The sequence below is a fragment of the Vombatus ursinus genome, unplaced genomic scaffold (genome assembly GCF_900497805.2).
Source record: "Vombatus ursinus unplaced genomic scaffold, bare-nosed wombat genome assembly UNPS02011369.1, whole genome shotgun sequence".
Classification (NCBI taxonomy): Eukaryota; Metazoa; Chordata; class Mammalia; order Diprotodontia; family Vombatidae; genus Vombatus; species Vombatus ursinus.
The window spans coordinates 186,551-207,330 of record NW_020951147.1 but is presented as its reverse complement, the minus strand read 5'-3'; the positions used below and the strand labels follow the sequence as shown (position 1 = coordinate 207,330).

The window sequence follows — 20,780 nt, the reverse complement described above, 5'->3', positions numbered from 1 at the left end:
TCTCTCTCTCTCTCTCTCTCTCTCTCTCTCTCTCTCTCTCTCTCTCTCTGTCTCTCTTTCCCCTTGTCCTCCTACCTCTCTGACCTTTCCTCCTCTGTTTCCTTCACTGGATCCTCATCCAGATCACCCACTTTAACTATAGAGGTCCTATAGGCTCTTGTCCTGGGCTCTTTTCTCTCCTTCCACTTGATCTCTCATCAGCACCCAAGGATTTTAACTGCCACCTCTATGCTGATGATTCTCAGATCTACCCATCCTGACCCAATCTCTCTGCCAAACTCCAATTTTCCATCTCCAACTGCTTTTCAGACATCTTCAACTGGATGTCCAGTAGACGTCTTGAACTCAGTATGTCCACAACTAAACTCATTATCTTTCCCCCTAAGCCCTCCCCACCTCCTTCCTTCCTTATTACTATAGAGGGCAACACCATCCTCTCAATCCCTTGCAAACAGGCTTGCAAACTAGGAGTCATTCTCAACTCTTCACTATCTATCACTGCCACACACACATCTAAGCTATTGCCAAAATCTGTTGATTTTTTACCTCTACCACATCTCCTCAATATGCCTCCCAGCCTTCTCTGACACTGCTCTCACCCTGGTGCAGGCCCTCATCACCTCAGGCCTGTAATATTGCAATAGCTACTGGGGGTAGGGGTGGTCTCTCAAGCCTCTCCCTACTCCAATCCATCTTCAATTCAACCAGCTTCCATTCTGGGCAGGTTTGACCATGTCATGCTTTCCCTCCAACCCCACTCAGTAAACTCCAGTGGTTCGCTAATACCCCCAGGATCAAATATAAAATTTTTTGTTTGGCATTCAAAGCCCTTCACAACCCAGCTCCCTCCCATTTTTCCAGTCTTCATACACCTTAATCTCAGACATATACTCCTTAATCCAGTGACCCTGGCCTTCTGGCTGCTCATCAAATGAGACTCCATCGCTAAGCTCTGGGCATTTTCCCTGGCTGACCCTCATGACTGGAATGCTTTCCCTCCTCATATCTACCTCCAGTTTCCCTAGCTTTCTTTAAGTCAAACTAAAACTCCATCTTCTAAAAGGAGTCTTTTCCAAGTCCTCTTAATTCTAGTGCCCTCTCTCTGTTATTTCCTATTTGCCCTGTGTATAGTTTGCTTACATGTATTTTTCTGCCTGTTATCTTCCCAGCTAGACTGAGAGCTTCCTGAGTGCAGGGACTGACTTTGTTCCTTTTTGTACATCTGGCACTTAGCACAGTGCCTGGCATATAGTAGGTGCTTTGTAAATGTTAATGGATTAATCGATTGATTAATTCTTACAGGGTTGTGGAGAAAATAAAGGAAAAATTAAAGATTAGTGATAAGGTGTGTATATATATATATATATTATATGTATGTATGTATGTACATATATATGTGAATATATGTGTGTATATGTATAGATGTATGTATACCCATGATTCACTCCAGAGGGTAGTGTTTCTTTTTACAATAACTTCAGTCCAATGGCAGTGACAATTCTGTTAACTGTAACTTACATAGTACTTTAAGGTTTGCAACGCACTTTACATATATAGACATACCTGTGTGTGCACGTATGTGTGTGTATCATCTCATTTCAGCCTTTTAACAACCCTGCCAGGGATAGGCACTATAGTTATTATTATCTCCAAATTTTGGATGCCCCAAAGATGATTCAGGGTCAAACCTTCAGAAAGAAGGCCAACAGGATGTGTGCTTTTTATTGGGGGCTACCTGAGGATGAGACACTCAGAGTTGGGGGTGGGTAGGACCAAACTCAGAAGCATCGACGATGGATGATAGAAGGGCCATAGTCCTCATATTCATAAGCATAGATCCACATGTGTTGAAAAGAATTCAGAGTGGTCAGGATGGAGCCACCCAACCAGGAACAGAAGCGGCATTCTGTCGGCACGATCACCTGGAGGAGGAACCAGAAGGAGGAAGTGGGAGCCTCCTGGGGCCGAAAGCTGGAGTGGGAACAGGACTCAACTCAAGAGTCAGAAAAGACCTTACCAGCTGCATAGCCTCCTCCTACTAGCGCTGTGATCTCCAAGTGCTGTTATCAGTAGATCACAGGGAAAGACTGCTGGCTATGGACTCAGAGGATCTGGATTCAAATCTCACCTCTGGCACTTACTGCTTGCAATATTATGGGCAAGTCACAACCTCCCTGGGCCTCAGTTTACCTGTGGGACTTTGCGTAAGTCACTTAAGCTCTCTATGCTTATGAGCTGGTAGAGGCATTTCTACAAAATAAGATGCCCATTTTTATCAGATGAGGGCGCTGAGGCACAGAAGAAATATGTGACTTGCTCAAGGCTATACAATGAGTCCTCCTGACTTTGCATAAAGAGTATCCCTGGTGCTTTTAGGAACTTTACAGACTACTAAAGACCTGTCTGAGCAAATGGTCTCCTTAAAGACTCCGGGTTGGTGTTCTCTGTTCAGCAGGACTCTGGAGGGGGTTTTATAGTCCTGGGAAACAAATGCATGCATAGATCACAGGAGCCGGAGCTTATGTTTGTATCACCATGTCTTGGCACCTAGGAAGCACATGACAAATACCTTTAATGCATTCATTAGAATAGGCCTTAAGGGACCATCTATTCTGACCCCTATCCATTTTGATAAAGGAGAAAATTGAGTCCCAGAGAGGGGAAGGGGCTCTCCTACACTCAAAATAGGGGGAAGAGTTGGGATTTGAACTCAGACTCTTCACCTTGTCTGTGTCCTTTAAAAACAATGATTCACACATGTAAACTCGATACTTCAACTGAAGTTCTGAGACAGGCAGAGCCCTTGAAGACACCCTTATTCTTGGATAGTCTTTTCCTATTAGTGTATCTTAGGGAAAACATTAGCATTTTGAGCTACCATGAGGCCCTCTTGGTTCTCATTGGTTTTCAGAGACCACCAAAATCCATGGGTCTTCTCAAGTGGACTCCTATCTAGAGGTGCCCCTAACAAGACCTCATCAGTACCCCATAAGCCTAGTTCATTCCCATTCCTCTCTAGACAGTCACAGGCTACTTCCATATCTAGTTGAAACAGGAGGATGAGTCCAGGATAGGCGAGTGGGAGAGAAAAGCAGCCTGGAAAATGATGCATTTTTCTCCCATAACTATAACTGAAACAACAGCTGAGATGATTAAACTCTTGTCATCAGCACATTTTCAAGGGGAGAAAGGGCCATATTTCTGCCCCCGAGCTTTCTGGGCCATCAGCAAGTAAGCCAATCTTGTCTCAAGTCCATGGCCTTGTTGGCAAAGGGGTCCACCTTAGTTAGAGGCATGCCCCCTGGCTCTTGCTGCCTGTCCTGTCACTGACATGTTGTGCTCACTTACATCAGCCTCCAATTCTTTGTGCTTCTTTCTGCCTTTACTTTCTCACTTCCAAAATATTTCTGTATCAAATTTCACAATAATCTTGTGCCATGAAGAAGAAAAGATTTTTCCCTCTTCTACATAGAGAAGAAGAAATACAGGAAGGCTGTGTATGCTGCCAGGAATGTTTGCTTGCTTTGCTTAACCAATGCCCTTAGTTACAAGGGAGGAACCTTCCTAGTGGGGGAGGGTTATTAGGAAGTGGCTGTTACGGTGAAAAAAAAAATCTCAGAAATAAGTATCTATGAAACATTTTTAAAAGAAGGGGAAAAAGAGAAGTTCCTCAGGATTTAGAAGGTAGACGTCTCCACTAATTCTACTAATGAGGAAGTGGGTCTGGAGAAGAGACTTGCTGAGGTCATGCAGTAAGTTAGGAGAAGAGCTCAGATGAGAAGGCATCTAACACCATGTTCCAACCACTATTGTCATATAAATGCCAACAAGCAGAAAAGGAGCAGATGGGGCCAAGAGAAGAAAAAATAAATGTCTGAAAGATGAAATTAAATAGTCAGTCATGTTTTCCGAAAGCCTGCAGGGAGCTCATCCAAAGAACTATTCTGTGGTGATGGCAGTCTGCTGAGAAGGGTTCTCATCATAGGACCATGGTTAAATGATACTTAACCAAGCCTTAGTTTCCTGGGCTGTAAATTGGGGATAATGTGAACTACCAGTCTCTCACTGAAAGCATTGCCAGACTCAGGATCACCCAGTTGGGAAAGACTCACCCTACTTCAGGAGCAAATTACCTTAATCTTAGTCATCTGGGGCGCCTGGGCCTTGATTTCCTTTGTCACACGTTCATTCATGCCTGGGAATAACATGTTGCCTCCGCAAAGGATAGTGTTCACGTAAAAGGTCTTCCTTATTTCAAAATCACATTTCATAAGGCTCTCATGTATGTTTTTATGAAGACCTGGAGATGTGACCCCTGCAAAGAAAAAGGAGTGGGGATGGGTTAGCATTTGTCTCTTAGGAAAGCCCTCTGCACCAGCATCAGGGAAACAGCAGAGGAGGCAGTGATTGAGCTCTGTCAGCACCATGGCTAGGTCCAGGAGCAGATCTGGAAATTGTTGCGTTGCCTGCTACGGCTAACCGCTGGAGAGAGCTCTCAGGTCTGGCCAAGCTATTCAAAGGGGAGGGAGAATTTTTCCAGGGGCTTAGAATTATCCGACTGGGCTGGCTTCTGAGCCCTTAGGGACTTTAGATTATTCCCAAAATAAGTCCAACGAGGGTAAACCCACCAGCGTCAGAAAGTTCTTCATGGTATTGTTTGTGTTTCCCAAAGAGAAATGTTTCTGATGTGGGTCTGTTAGTCAGTCAACAAACATTTATTGTGGTTACAAAGAAAAACAAAAGACAGTCCCTTTTCTCAAGGAATTCAGTCTGATGGAGGAGACAACATGCAATTAAACATGTAGAAACAAGACATAGACATGACAAATTAGAGATAATCCACAGAAGGAAAGCCCCTAACATTAAGGAAGGAATCAGGAAGGGCTTCTTGTAGAAAGTGGGATTTTAGTTTATCTCTGGATCTCTTCCCTGGTGCATAGACCAGCAGGGATGCAGTTAGGGAAGTCTTCCCTGTATCTGCCCATCCCCTGCCCAGAAGTTATGTATCCTGGAGCAATTCCTGGTGCCACCCCCAGGTGAGGAAGGTGGTGTTGATCTGCCAGTCAGGCTGAGTCTGTGATGATAAGCCTGTGGTGAGACAACTTGGGATGCATATCTTATAAAATGAAGATTCAATTCTCTGTCTGTCTCTCTCCCTCCCTCCCCCCCCCTCTCTCTCTCCCCCCCCCTCCCCTCTCTCTCTCCCTCCCTCTCTTTCCCTCCCTCCCTCTCTCTCCCTCTCTCTGTCTCCCTACCTTTCTCTCTCTTTCTCTCTCTCCTCTCTCTTTTCTCTCTGTCTCTCTCTCTCTTCCTCCCTCTCTCTCTCTCCTCCCTGTTTCTGTTTCTCTCTGTGTCTGACATCAGCTTGCATGACTTCCATTATCCCTTCCATGCAGCTGATTCACAGATCTATATATCCAGCTCTGACCTCTCTCTCTTGAGCTCCAGGCCACCAGCACTAGAGCTGCCTGCTAGGCATTTCAAACTGGATGCCCCACAATACATTCCAAACAGAACTCATTATCTCATCCCACTCTCCCCTCTTCCTGATTACTGTCAAGGGCCCCACCAGCCTCACAGTTATCCTAGTTCAAAACCTCAGAGTTCTTTAGTTTTCCCTTTCCTTAATTTCCAACATCTAATCATTGTCAAGTCTTAGCCATTCTACCACCACCACATCCCCCGACCCTTCTCACCACTCACGTGGCTACTTAGCCCCACTAGCTTGCCTGCACAACTGCCCTGGCTTCCTAATTGCTCTCCTTTCTTTCCAGTGTCTCCACACTCCAATCCTCCTTCTCACAGCTGCCAAAATGATATTTCCAAAGCCGAGGTGTGACTGTGTCACTAGTCTGCTCAAGAAGCCCTGGGGCTCCCAATTGCTTCTAGTATAAAACAAAAATGCCTCTGTTTGGCATTTAAAACTCTGGCCTTTGGTTACCTTTCCAGGCTTACTGTACATTCTCCTTCACTCTAATTTCAAATAAACTGGCCTTGCTGCAGGTCTTCTCATGCACTGTTCTATCTCCTGCTTCCTGGACTTTGTAGACCATCTTCAACCCCGACCCCCCCAGCCCACTCATACTTGGGCTACTTTTCCTCTACTTCCCCAAAACACCAGCTCTCTTCAAGGCTCAGCTCAAAGACCACTTCCTGTCATAAGTTTAGTCTGTTGTGCTCCTTCCCCAGTGCCCTCCCTCCCAGAAATCACTTTATGTTCCCATCATGAATGCCCTCTCTCTACATCTCCACCTCTTAGAATTCCTAGGGGCCTCCAAAACAGCTCAAGGGCCTTCTCCCTGTCACAGGAGGCCTTTCTGCCCCATCCACCTCTCAAATCCAACTGTATTTATCTTGTATCTATTCAGGACATACATGTTGGCTCTCCTGGAATCAAAGTTTTGGTCACTTTATTTCCATACGCTTTGAAATCCTTAGTATTTTATGCATTTAAAAATAGCATTCTTAGAAGTGATCTTTTGGCTTCATTAGACTGCCTAAGTGATCCAGGACATGAATAAGGCAAAGAGCCCTTGCCCTCATTGAGTGGAAGCTCCATGAGGGTAGGAGTGATTTCTTTTTGTCTGTGAAATGTGGATGTCTAACACAGCTCCTGGCACAGAGTGGGAAATTAATAAATGAAGGAATCAGCAGTATCTCCCCTCCCCTCACCCCAAGTCTTCTCTTCTCAAGCAAGAAGTCTTCATTTCCTCCTGTCCCCTCACCATTCTGGCTGGGACTGTCCCAGTTCATTCACTCAATGCTAGCCCTCATAATCCCTGTCCATGTAATTATTGTCTGCTTTGGAAAATCCTAGAGAAATGGCTGGTCCATGTGTAACAGGTAGCATAGGAAGTGTGTATATATGGGGCAGAAATGTGCTCTGTCTCTGGCAGACACACCTAACCTGGATGGTTCAAACAAGGCCTCAGGACAGCGGAACCTCTCCCTGCCCATGGTAATTATTCTGCCATCAGGGAGCTCATATTCCTTCTGTATGGAGGCTTCTGGAGTATGCATCTCCTCTATGTAGTCCAAAGCCACGTAGCAAAATTTCTCCTTCATGGTTCTGACCATTTCCCATTCAGCTGGGGGAGAGAGAACACTGCATAGGAAAATGTGCCTACAAAAAACAAGGTCTGTTTAAGATCCAGTACCTCATGGGGCTAGGGGTAGGAGAGGGGTGGGCTGGGAGGATGCCCCCTTTTTTAGAAGAGACTTTTACTAGAAATGACCACCCAAGCAGCATATAAGTTTTTTGAGGCAAGACCTTTTTTCCCTCTTTTCTTTGTTAATTATCTTTATATCTTCAGTTCTTGCCACATATTCATCCATCTATCCATCCATTCACTCATTCATTTATTCAAGTATCCATTAAGTACCACCATATGCCAGGTCCTGTGCCAGGTGCTGGGGATACAAATCCCAAATAAAATAGCATCTGACTTTGGACCTTTCATTTAATTGGGATGGGGCTTGGAGAATGGACAGTGGGCACACCAATGCACAGATAAGTAAATACAAAGTACGCTCCCCCAAGGACCTGTGATCCAGTGTGAGTGACGTTCACTCCTACCATGACACAGATAAAATAAAATAAATACCCAGTCATTTTGTTGTATGGGGGGCATTAATAATGAATGAATGGCTGAGATCAGGAAAAATGTCTTGAAGGAGGTAGCTTGAAGAAGTTGAGCCTTGGAAAGGGAGAATGAAAAGGCATAGAGAGAACATTTCAGACACAGGAGCACAGTCCTTGCAAAGCCACTGAGGCAAGAGAGGAAATCTTGTCCATGGAAAACAGCTCCTAGGAAAGGCAGGTGAGAGTAGGGAGCTTGGAGGGATGGGATGAGGAAAGCTATCTTCCTGGAAATCTTCCTAGAAAGGTAGGCTACACCCAAACTGTGGGGGGGGGGCCTTTAAATACCAAACAGAAGAGTTGGTATTTCATCCTAGCGGCAATAGACCGCTAGCCACTGACCAATGCCTCTTGTGCAGGGGCAGTGACGTGATCAGGCCTGTTCTCTAGGCATATCAGCTTGGCAGCTGTGTGGAAGACAGGGCAGAGGAGAGAGACTGGGGACAGGGGGCTCAATCAGGAGATCATTGTAATGGTTTAGGGGAGAAGGAATGAGGGCCTAAATTAAGGTCCACATTTAATGGATGCTCGTTGAGTCACAGCGTGCCTCTGAAGGTAATCCCTGACATGCCACTTGTCCCATTGGTGGACCCTCTGTAGAGCAGCTTTAGCTGTATAGTGAGGCTTAGCTCCTTTCCCTGAGTTGCCTGGTCAGGGCTGTGCTGTCTCACCCAGGGTCTTCAGGGAGTAGCCTTTGTCCACGAGAATCTTCGTAAGGTACGTAGAGAGGTCCCGGCCGGACACCTCCATGTTGGTGATGGCGTCAAATGAGATGTAGCCATCTTCGATGGGGACACTGTAGGTCACTTCATCCCCAGAATGCACCACGAGTCCTGGAGCGGGAAAAGGCCCTGGTGCGTCCCAAGGAAGAAGCTTGCTCTCCTCTCAATTATAATTATAGAGCAGCCTAAGTCAGATAATTTGCAGCTGAGCTAAAACTACATGGGGAAAGGGAGAAAACCAGGGTATCAGAGAACCTCTGCCTACGGCACCACCTGTTGGTGAATATGCCCTTATATTCCCTTCACTAGCCTTGAGGTCAGGGAGCTTCAAAGACCTAGAACAGGGGCATGGGATGTCACAGTCTGGGAAGGGCCTTAGAATACAGCACGTCAACAGCTGGCAGGGACCTTATAACGTGAAATCTTAAGAACAGGGAGAGACCTTAGAATACAAAAGATCAGAGCTGTCATGACATTAGAGTGTAGAATGCTACAACTGGGAGGGACCTGAAAACAGAGAAAAGAGTGTCAGATCTGGGAAGGACCTTAGAACCTAGAAAGTGTCAGACTGTGAATGTCAGAGATAGAGGAGACCCTGAAGTATTGACTGTAAGAGTTGGGGGGGGGTTACTTAGAGATAATATAATCCACCCCTTTCCTCCTTTATAACTGAGGTTTCAAGGTAAAACAGAATGGATACGTCAGCACTCACCAGTGGTCCGGCCTGAAGAGAAAAGGGACAGAATGTCCTGGATTGCTACGTACAAGGCTGGAATTTTAAAGGTTTCAAACATGATCTACAAAGGAGAATCAGCAGTCAGAAGGGGCCTCTATTGGATGGAGAGGGGGCAGGCCAGGAGGAGGCAGTATTCCAAGGGATAATGTGAATTTCTACTCACAGAGTCCAGAAGTATCACTGCTAGAAGAGACCCCAGCCCATTGATCCTCCTTCTCACCTGAACCTCTCAGCTACAGGGAATCCCCAGCCTCCTTCCTGAGGCCTTTCCTATTCCCACCCCCATCCTCACCCCCAGTTACCAGTGCTGGGTCCCTTTTGAAATTGCATTGAATTCCTCTGCATTTACCTCTCTGAGACACAAGTTATCTTGCAGATAGAATATAAGCTCCCTGAAGACAGGAATTGCGCAATTTTTTTTTTATCTTTTCATTTCTGGCCCCTAGGACAGTGCCTGGAACAACAGCAATCTCTTCTGCTACCAACCCACCAAGCAGCAATCCAGCCTTTGCTTGCAAACCTCCCATATTGGTGTCTAGGGCCATGTTGGGAATTGGCATTTTAGGATAGGATTGGGAGATATTACAACCTCTAACAAGGGAAGGTCATCTCAGGGTGGTGGGGCAGCATGTACCATGCACCTTTAAAGGGGGAAGAAGCAACAGGAGGCCCTGGACACCTCCCTCACGCTCACTTCACCAACACATACACACTTCCATGGAGGTTCTGAATTCATAAGAAAGTAAGTCAGGATTATAGTATATTTAAGCCATGGAGAGGTTTGGCTCCCTGCCCCATAGAGACACATCCATATCGGTAACAGGAACCTAGATCTAAGAAGGAATCTTAGACTGCAGAATATCAGAGCTGGAGGGGATAAGAGAACATTAGAACTTGGAAGGCCCTTAGAATGTGAAGTGTAGAGTCGGAGCTGGGAGGGGTCTCAGATCATAGAATGTCAGGCCTGGGAGGGACTTCAGAGACTGACATTCTTCTCATTCCTTCTCTCATCCACCGCCTGGCTTACCTGTATTAATTTCTCTTTGTTGGCCTTTGGGTTGGTGATGCTCTCTGTCATCAGGAGGGGATGTTCTTCTGGGTCTATGTGGAGCATATTGTAGTAAGCGTGATGCCAGATCTTAGGGCAAGAAGCAAAGTGGTGTAACTCAGCTCCTGTCCACAGCAGCCTCCATCTCCCACAACCTCATTTGGGATTCACGCAACATTCTACGTCTGTAACCTACCTCTCCCCCACCACACCCCGACTCTAATTGTTTTTTTTAAGTTAAGTCTAGTTGGACCCTCTACGCGGACAGGATTCCTGAGTTATCTAGTCCTGTGGCACACTTCTCTGAATGTGGGTTAATTGCTCAGGGGTCCTAATAAATCTCTTCTATTAAGGCACTGCTTCCCCAGACGTGGACATAGCTATTAAGGTGGTTTGGTCTAGCTGAGTGGTACCAGCAACAGCCATCCTGACCAAAGCCCTCCCCAATGCCCTGGTTGCACACTGACCTTCTCCATGTCTTCCCAGTTGGTGACAATTCCACATTCAATGGGATATTTCACTGTGAGCTTTCCCCACTTCTTGGTGACTTCATTTCCAATGAAAGTATCCCTCGCGTACATTCCACGCATCACACTCTGGAAAATGCAGGTATCAACTCGTCACTGGCTGGACAATTGGTATGCCACAATGGGAGGCAGTGTGTCATTTTATGTGGGACCTGGGGGCACTTCTGCCTTGATATTCCTTCCGGTTACCATTTGTTGAAATGCCCATGAATTAAGTGTTTTCAATAACTCCTCTGGGAGGTGGTTGAGTAGGGGCATTGCCTTTTCCATACAGCAGACATTTTGTAGACAAAGAAAATGAGGTTCGTTTACATTACTGAGCCAGTCTTATTCCTTCAGGAAGACTACTTACATTCCCTTTTTCTGCAGAATTTTCTGCAGAATTCTCCTCCTGTTCCCGAGTACCACCCTGATCAAAGTCCTTTGTCTCTGAGCTGCTCCACAGGCTTTGTTTTACCCTATCCTTACACGAGGTGGTGTGGTAGGGGCCTCAAGACAACCAAGGCCCCATCCAGGTGGTTTCATATGCTTTCCAGTGACCCAGTGGCCAGGTACAGAGACATGATAACTTCAGATTAAATACAAGTGACTGCCAGCAGGGCAGAATACGTGAATGCTAAGCACTTACACTCAAGACTCATGGTAGGATTTAAGTTGGATCTCTGAGTCCCTGGACTTGACTAAGCATGCCTGAATAGGATCTGTGCTTAAGAAAAAAGAGAAATGGTCAGGTGAAAAGCATCCTGGATTTGGAGTCTAGAGACTTGTTGTCTCCTGCCTAGGCGTAGCCCAGTGCAAGTTCGTGATCTGAAAAGAGTCGATCCAGATTTTTAAAGAGTCCTTTAGTAAATTCAAGCAAACACCCACTGGAGGTGCAAAAATGCTCATCAATGACACCTCCAGGTGCATTCCGGTCCATAGGCACACAACTACCTCAATAACATGGACCATCCCATGAGAATGAACAGTTCATCAAATCCAAAGAACTCCTCTCTTCTTGGTACTGGTTACTACATGATTCCTGAAAGCTACGGGTAACCCATCCCTCCTCTGACTTCCATGATGAAGGCCTACACTGCACTTCAAATCATTAAAGCCTGATCAGTCCCTGGTGGCCCAGGGCCTAGGCAGAGCAAGTATTGCCTGAGACGCCTGGGTTCTCCTCTCAGCTCCGACACTGACGCATGGTATGAGCATGAGCCAACACGCCCTTCTCTGTAAAATGAAGATAATGGGGATCCGTGTCTGAGCTGACACGAAGGAAAATCACATGGAATGATGAGAAGGCTTGGTAACAATAAAGCCCAATACAATGCAACCCATGATTAATTAATCATGATTAATTTTTTATTATTGTCTTCAGAATCACAGAATTTCAAAGTAGAGAGAACTCAGGGCCACCTATTCGAAACTACAGCTGACCAAGCATCCCCTCAGTAACATACTTCCCTAATAAGAGGTCCTTCAGCCTCTGCTTGAAGACTTCTAGGGACAGGGAGCTCACTACCTCCCAAGGTAGTGGCCATATTTGGGCAGCCATCATTGTCAGGAAAGTCTGTCTCCATTTGCCTCTTAACAAGCTCCATTCAAGTTTCACTGTGGTGCCTTCTGGATCAAACAAAACAAGTCCCATGGCTCAGAAATGGTTATCTGGCCTCCTTTGTTTTTCTCTACTCCAAGCTCAACATCCGTGGTTCCCTCAACTATATGTGTATGTGTGTGTGCATGCGCATGTGCATGCATATGTCAGTATATATACATGTATATATGTACAAATATGTGTGTTTGCGCGTCAGCAACTCCCCAAATTTATACTCCTTAGAACCAGCATGAGACAGCAGATGATTAGCTTTGGGATCAGGAAGACCACAGTTCAAGGCCAACGTGTGACATCCATGGGCTATGTGGGGTTGTGAATGTGGCTCAACTCCTCTTTGCCTCAGCTCCTGCCAGGGCTGCTAGGGGGGTGGACAATGGATTCCTGTGGATCATTAGGCCCAGGTGCGTCTATGGGGGGGGCGACAGGGAAGCTTAGCTTCAGTGACGGGACTCCCACAAAGGGAATTTAGATGCCCTTTCATTGTATTTTTCAAGTAAAAAACCTTTTAAAGGGCCTTGTCCTCTAAGAGCTGGGACTCTGGTGCCTGCCCATGGCCTGCGTTTTCTGGGTGCCTGCCTACCTGCCACAGTATGTAAAGCAATGGGCCTCAAGTCAGGAAGCCACGAGGTCAAATTTAGCCTCAGACACTTACTAGCTATGCGACCCTGGGGCAGGTCGCTTAGCCTCTGTTTACCTTAGTTGCTTCAACTGTGAAATGGGAAAAATAAAAACATTTACCTCTCAGTGTTGTCATGAGGATCAAATAAAATAATATTTGTAAAGTGGTTACTCAGCGCACAGTGCCTGGCACTTAGTAGGTGTTATTTAAAGCTTTTTCCTTTCCCCTTGTAGCAAAGCTCTAATTTAAGCCCAGATTCTGTGATTCTAAACCAAGTACTCTTTCTACCCTGAGCAAGCTGGGTTTCTGAGAAAATAAATTCACATCAAAATCAGCCAGAGTCAAACATAATTTGGAAGGTTATTAATGACTCCTATCTTGTCTCTCAAAGCAAAACAGACACAATTGGCCTTTGAATGGACTACTGCTGTTTTAGATTGCCCAGAAATCCAGAGTCTCATAGATAACTGGGAGTCACATTGATGCCGTGATTTAAGGCGTGTGTGTGCGTGTGTGTGTGTGTGTGTGTGTGTGTGTGGTTGTGACCCTGATTTCACAGGAAAAAGACAGTAAAGCCCAGAAGGGTGGAGGGATTGGCCCAAGGTGATCCAGCTAGTCATTGTGAAGGATGCACAGGGGAATTATACCCAAGAGGGATAAAGGAGGGAATCCTGGAGAAAATCTCCCCTAATACTATTAGCTGTGCTTGGTCTCTACCTAGAGAGCCTCACGGGATAGATGGAGGCCTTTGGTTCAGGAGTAAAAGGAGCTATAGAGTTTAAGTACCTTTGAGAAGTCAACTAAAATGCGGGAAGAGGGCAGAGCCAGAGGGAAGGCACACGGAGGTACCGGGCTCATTTAAGCCAAAACAGGGAGGGGGAGATACAGGACAGGATCTTTCCAAAGGAGGGGAGGCTGAAGGAGGCTCTGAGAGTGGAAGGGATTTGGCCAAGGTCATACAGTTCTTGGGGGCAGATCCAGGGCTAGAACTCAAGTGGGGCCGTTCAAACAAGCCTTCAGTTTTATGGGCCTCTTTGAGAATGACAAAGCTCCTGTTCAGCTCCCTGCCCTGCTGCCTGGAATCTTCCATACCAGAATGTTCTGTGCTGGACCGTTGTACCCCCGGCACCTCCTAGCCAATCCCTGACTTCTGATTACTTATGACATCAGAGATGGGAAGCCAATCAGACCCTGCTGAGTGAGACTCTACCCTCCCTTAAAAGCAACACATTACATTAATTACACTGCTAATGCCTAAGGAGGTTGCAGTCCATTAAAACCCACAGATCTTTTTCTAACTCTTGTGAACTAACATCTTGTATTGTGAGGTTGATTTTTTGAATCCAGGTACAAAACTTTACATTTATTCCTATTGGACTTTATCTTACTTAATCCAACCCAGTGGCCCAGTCTGTCAAAATTCTTTTGGACCAGTCATCCACTGTGTTAACTCTCCTCCTTCACAGCTTTGTCATCTGTGAATGATAAACATGTCATCAATGTCTTTTCCAAGTCCTTGATAACAATGTCGATGAGCAATAGGACAGGCATAGATGCCCATGGTCCCCACTGGAGACCTCCTTCCACCTTGACATCGAAACATTAACCCTTGCTAGTCCTGAATTCATCTGACTGGATTATTGTAATCTCGCCTACACCTCTTCATCTTCTCCGGAAGAATTGTATGAGCTACCTGTTAAAAGCTTTGCTAATTTAGGTAAAGTATAATTCTGCCTCATCTACCATAGTTTAGTAGTCCAGTCAAAAAAGAGAACGAGGTTAGTCTGGCATGACCTGCGCTATATGAAGCCCAGCTGGCTCTTGTGATCACTGCTTCCCTTTCTAATTGTTCAGGAATCATCTTTTTAATGATTTCTTCTACAATTCTCCCAGCGTCATTCCCTGCCCTGAACCCCACTCTCCTTCATGCCCCTCCCATCTTAGTACAGCCTCAAAATATCCTTTGTGTGAATTTAAAGGTGCCTATAATGAAGGCCTCTGGCTTTTTCACATCACCGGTCAGTCATTCTGTTTCTTTCATGAAAGCCTCTGAGTCCCAGGGCAGCTGTGAGAGCCTGAGACACAGGGGCTCCCCCTCCCAGCTTGGAGTTCCCCAAACAACTCCACAGAGGTGAAGGCTACTCATCTCAGAGGATACTAACCTGTCTTTTGTAGCGCCCAACCACACATGGGAAAACAAATCGGGGGGCCTGTTCTCCACCATACCCCACTTTGAAGTATCTGGAGCCACCATCAAATACAACAGCCGCAGGGTCTTCAACCTCTCCCAACATTTTTGTGGCTATTGAAAAGAGACAGCGTAGTCCTGCTTTGTCCTGGGTCCGGTCTTAGGGCCTCTAGGTCCTCAGCAAAGAGGCAAAGACTGAGAATCTCAGAGACCTGGAGGAGGTCATTTCTTGGGTCCCTGGGGAGTCACCCATCCTCCTACCTATAACCACGTTGAGGAAGGCAGCTGCTAAGCAGAGAAATGGAGCCCTTTTCCAATCAGGGCCGGCCACCCAGCACCCTGCTGTCCCATTCCATCCCCTCAGGGCCCCAGGGAGGTGTTGTTAGAACCACGGGCTTTCCTTGGGCATCTTTGCTGCTGGTTCCCTTCCCCCTCCCACTTCCTCGTTCTCTCACATGATTGGCTTTGACGGCCCCATGCATTTATAACCATTTCCACAGTGACTTTCTTTGCTTACTGAGCCAGGTATCCTTGGGCCCTGATTTGGCAGGGCCTTGTCTGCATTGTGACCTTTCCAGTACCTACATCTCTGACCCTGGGGGTTCTGGGCCTCACTTCTGTCTAACCTCCTGAGGCTGTGACAGCTTCTACCTGAGCTAAATGGCTGGGGCCCCAAATTGTCTGGCTTCTATTCACCTCTAGACACTTTTCTGGCCAGTGCCAGGTGGCAGAAAGGCTCCTAGATTGGAAGTCAGAGAACCTGGGTTCACATTGGCTTTGCTGCCCATGGGGTTGGGTAAATTCCTTTCCCTCTCCATGCCTTAGTTTCTGACCCTGTAAAATGAGGGGATTGTTGGACTTGGTGATCTCTAAAGGTCTTTCTCACTTACATTCCATGTTCATTGTTTTAAGGACCTTCCCAATTTAAGATCCAGTGATCTGGCTATACGTGGAGATTAAACATATATGATGACAGACATGCTTATCTCCTTAGACTCTTGAGTAGCCTAGCACGTCTTCACTAGACCTAAGTTTTGGGGAATAGCTGCCCTCAACCCAAGCCGCAGCCAATAAAATCAACAGCTTTATCTCTCTGCCCTAAGACTCCTTCTAGAATCGAGTTATTATTTCACTCTTCACCTGCCGATGCCATTCCCATTGCCAGGTAAGCGAACTTTTGCTTTATAGGTGAAACACTATCATACAGTGAGAGGAAGCATTATGTGGAGAACCAGTCAGGGTGAAGAAACCTAATAATCCCTTGGGCCACAGTGCACCTCCCCATGCTGGAGGGCCCTACCTTGGTTATCCACCTCTGCAATACTTCATTTTTTTCAATGAATGCATTTTGTTTATTTTTGATTTACCGTCATAGTGATTTCCAATGTAACTTCACCCCTAGCCCCAATGAAACTCTCCCTTGTTAACAAAGACGAAAAGAGAAAAAATGACCCAGCTCTGATGCCTTCCTCGTGTAAAGATGTGTATTGTAGCGAGCTTCTGGACTGCTATCTTTCACCCATGCTTGTTAGTGAGGGCTCCACAAGATGAATAATTGTAATCACAGAGAGGGAAGGAACCTTGGAGGTGATCCCATCCAATTCCTTCATTTTACAGGTGAAGAAACTGAGGCTTAGAGAGGTAGAGGGACTGTGGGCAAGGGCAGTCACACAGTTCATAGGTGGCAGGGCATAGGTTAGAGTCTCGCCCAGGTCTCCTGTGTTCCAATCCAGCACTCAGTGTATTAACCCCAATCCCTAGGGGTCCACAGCATGTGGCACACAGTGGGCATTTAGTTAATATTTGGCCAATGAAAGGAATAAATGAATATATGGAGGCAGCTGTCACCTCACATAGGCAGAAAATATTGCTTATGTTGCTCAGAAAAAAAAATTAATGTGATGTTTATTAGCTGACCATGGACATATTGTGTTTGAGCAAAGCTGACAAACATAAACAAAAACCAAACACGAACGGAGCGTACTCCCTGAAAACTGCTACTCTAGAGGCCAGCACGAAGAAGGAAGGCCGAGAATTCTCATTGTTACGAGCTAAGACCAACCCCACCGCCACTGCTGTTCCCCTGCGTCTTGCTTACCTGCCTCCTTGTCTTCATCTGCCTTCTTAAAGCTTCCGCGAATGTGACTTCCTCGGCTCGACTTTCGTTATCCTATCTCCCCACATCTCTCCAAATGCTTCACGCTGGTTTCCTCCAACAGACAATAAGATTCCATTCCATTTACATACCACGGCATACTCAGCCATTTTCCAACGCATAATTTCCAGATTTTTGCTATTACAAATAATGCTCCTGTGAATAATTTTTTTCCAGGAGGGACTTTTTTAATTTTGTAAATAACCTCCTTCAGGGCATAGAGACTTAGTAGTGGGATCCCACAGCCAGAGGATGTGAATAGTTCTAGAATTTTTCTTGTCTAATTCCTAAAGTGATTTCCAAAATAATCATCTTGATCAGTAGCAGCAGATTAGTGCCTGGCTTCCTTCAGCCCCACCAACAAGGTGAGAAAATACATGGGTTATTATAGAAGAAACCCGAATTCTCTCCCTCCTCACCTCTGCCTCCTGGCTTCCTTCAAGTCCCAGCTAAAACCCCACCTGCTATGAGAAGCCTTTACCAACACCCCTAATGCCTTCCCCTAAGATTATCTCCAATTTATCTTGTATACATCTTATCTATACTTAATTTTTAACACCCCCAAACTGGAAGCTCACTGAAGGCAGGGACTGTCTTTCTGCCTTTGTTATCTCCAGTATTTAGCACAGTACTTGGCACCTAGGAGGTGGTTAGTAGTGGTTGGTGAATGAGCAAATGACTACCTTGTGACTGTCAGAGCAGGTAAGGAAACATGGACCACTGCACCTTAATTGTGCATTCATGTTCTTTGGTTGCTTTTTTGTTGATCGTTTTTTCCCCGTGCTGACAATTCACAGTTAAATCAACTGTTGATTGTAATGATCTCCTGACTCTCGTGATTCAGCCTGTAGTCAGCTCTGGTGTCTACAGAAAATTCTACACTGGATCTATTTCGTTAAAAACCATTGGGAAGTACCCAATGTATTCCCCCTTTTTTTTTCCAGTAGAATCTAAATTCCTTGAGGTCAGGGGTCATTTTTTTTCCTCTTCTTCAGTAATGCCTAGCACAAAACCTGGCACACCATAAGCGTTTAATAAATGCCTATTGAATTGGATTGAATTGAAGGGGCTCAGCTATAAAAATGACTCACTGCCTTTGACTAAAATCATTAATAAAATTTTGGCCAAGCACCACTGAGCCTATTTACTGCCTGTTCTGAGGAAGCTACAATGGGAACCTTATGCGTTATCTCTATTTTAAAGTGCAAAAGGACAAAGGTACAATGTGATAGCATCCGTGCATTCACAAAAGTTATTTTAACAAAGTGGATCAGTACACAAGAGTACTTGGAGACCTAAATCATTTTTAAGATGAGAGGAAGGTTGGTGTCAGAGCCCCCAGAATTAGGCTATTCCCTGTAACTGTTAGCATATCAAACACACCTGCACCAGGTCTCTAGTCAAATTCAAGATTAGCCTCATTTCTTTGTTAAGTCCATAGCCATGAAGGTCTGGTATTGGTGAAAATGGGGGCAGACGAGGAAATGGGGCCAGCAGCAAAGGAAAAAGAAGGTCATTAAACAATAGAAACTTAAATATAAACATGTCAAAGGGGCATTATAAAGACTTCAGGGATGCTGGCAGGAGGCGACTTTATTTAGTGCAGAGGAATTTTCAGAATCATTCAGATCATAATCCAGAGATTCCCTACTTCTCTGTGCCTAACATTCAGTATGTCTGAGGACTCCAGAGTCCAGGGTTCCAGATAACATGGTGGAATGCAAGATCCTCGAGGGCAGGGTCTGTTTCCTTCCTGTCTTTGTATTCCCAGTGCCTACTATAATTTGTGGCATATAATTTGTAGCACACTAACGCGTACTTATTTATTGATCTCTGAAGATGGACTTCTCTTCTAAAAGCCCTTTGCACTTGCAGCATTTAGTTTCTTGTGTTCATTTTTAAATCCAAGGGCCTCTAATATTTTTACTTTAATTTTATAAGAAAATCCAGGATATAGTCATCTAAGGAGGGGTGGGTTGGTCACCAAGCAAGAGTGAAGCATCACAGAGAGACAGCCTCAGTTAGTGTTCCTGCAAGGGCATCCACAGAATAAATCAGGCAGCCTGTTTCAGCATCTGAGATAGCTTCTCTAGAGAGCCGTGGAGAGACATGGAACATCTCAGAGGGAGAAGGCACGAAGGTTTGTGTTGTGCAGCGACAGAGGTGGTAACCAAACGGATGATATCTCTCAAAATATGGAAGAATTTCAACATTTATTTTCGGAACTTCACTCTTGAAGTAAACTAGCATGATATTTGAGTTCAATTAGTTTGTTCTCTTTTAGGAGGGATTGTTCCTAGTGGAACTTCATTTGTGTAATTTCTTCTAAAACACTTTTTCTTTAATTTTTCATTATTGCTTTGAGACAATCCAACAAAAAATGCATATTGAAGTCAATTGAATCTATTTGCTTTTCATGGCATAATGGTGATGCTTTGCCCCTCCAGAGGACAGCTATGATCTCTTCTTCAGAGCATCCTATGTAATTTGCAGTCCTCATTTTCCTGGCCAAGAATGCCGGCTATCACTCCCTGAAGCCAGCATTTCCATTGATTTCATTATTTGTTGTCTCTTGCCTTTTGATTATTATCTTCACATTTTTGTCCTGGAAGGAGCATCTGCCAGGCAGGAACAGAACTCCGATTTCTATGAGCTCTTCTTGTGGAAGAGTCAACTTTATTACTTTAGCTTTCATTTGTTTCTTCTCCCCTTAACATTTTAGAGTTCGTAATTTTAGTATTAAAATCAACATGTGCTACAAGAAAGTCAGAAGTCTAGCTGAAAGGCATAGGAAATGGTTGTCACCTCGAAAAATTTATGGAAAGGATCATGGTGCATGGTTACATACAGAGTTTTTATTGTGCCTCTCTATGTTAGTGTTTATCAATAAAGCTGTTTTGTACAAAACTGGAATGATTTTTTTTTGTACTTATGGATTTCCTCTGGCTGCTAGTGGCCTCCTTCGGCTACAGTCACAACAGTGGGATCTTGGGGTCAATCGGAAGGAACAGTTGGATAACTCTTTTGGATAATGGTTTCCAGAACGGCTGAATCAATTCCCAGCTGCGAGTGAATTAGTATTTCTGTTGGCCTAGTCCTAACAATAAGTGTACTCAATTTTCAGCATTTTTGCTAGCTGAGTGGATCCTTAAGGGTTGCTGTAATGTGTATTTCTCTGGTTATTATCATACCTGTTTTAAAGTACTGGATGAGCATTGTGGTGAACTAATGCGTCGCTGCTGCTTTTCTTAATCCAAGAGACAATGCAAGCTGATTCAAAGCGCTCATTCTCCACATGAACACATACCCGACCTTAGATAGATAGATAGATAGACAGACAGACAGATAGATAGATAGACAGATAGATAGATATGGCCTTGATTAAGTGTTTACTATGTAGCAGCATTGTGCTAAGGGATAGAGATGCAAACATAAGCAAATTAGGCAATTTCTCCCCTCAAGTTGTTTACATTTTAATGAGTGAAGATAGCACACAAAGGAGTACTAGAAAGGAGGGAAATGGAGGAAGGGTAGCTAAGTGGAGCC

The 20,780-nt window shown here is 45.1% G+C and overlaps 1 protein-coding gene across 1 annotated transcript; it reads right to left on the bottom strand.

Annotated features, from left to right (window-relative positions):
• Positions 1–1,778: 1,778 nt before the first annotated feature.
• Positions 1,779–15,571, bottom strand: LOC114038673 (actin-3-like). The gene is made up of 9 exons (XM_027856042.1): positions 15,535–15,571; positions 15,054–15,193; positions 10,613–10,741; positions 10,125–10,235; positions 9,074–9,158; positions 8,311–8,472; positions 6,903–7,088; positions 4,134–4,315; positions 1,779–1,922 (listed from the first exon to the last, which is right to left on the bottom strand). The coding sequence occupies exons 1-9, from the start codon at positions 15,569–15,571 to the stop codon at positions 1,779–1,781; spliced, it is 1,176 nt and encodes a 391-aa protein (XP_027711843.1).
• Positions 15,572–20,780: the final 5,209 nt, after the last annotated feature.

Excerpts from the sequence above, each read along its gene's own strand:
- LOC114038673 (XM_027856042.1), bottom strand. The coding sequence starts at position 15,571 with ATGGTTATAAATGCATGGGGCCGTCAAAGCCAATCAT. Across the intron at positions 10,236-10,612 it reads ACTGGGAAGACATGGAGAAG|ATCTGGCATCACGCTTACTA; the intron begins GTCAGTGTGCAA and ends TCTTGCCCTAAG. Across the intron at positions 7,089-8,310 it reads CTACTCCCTGAAGACCCTGG|CTGAATGGGAAATGGTCAGA; the intron begins GTGAGACAGCAC and ends TCTCTCCCCCAG.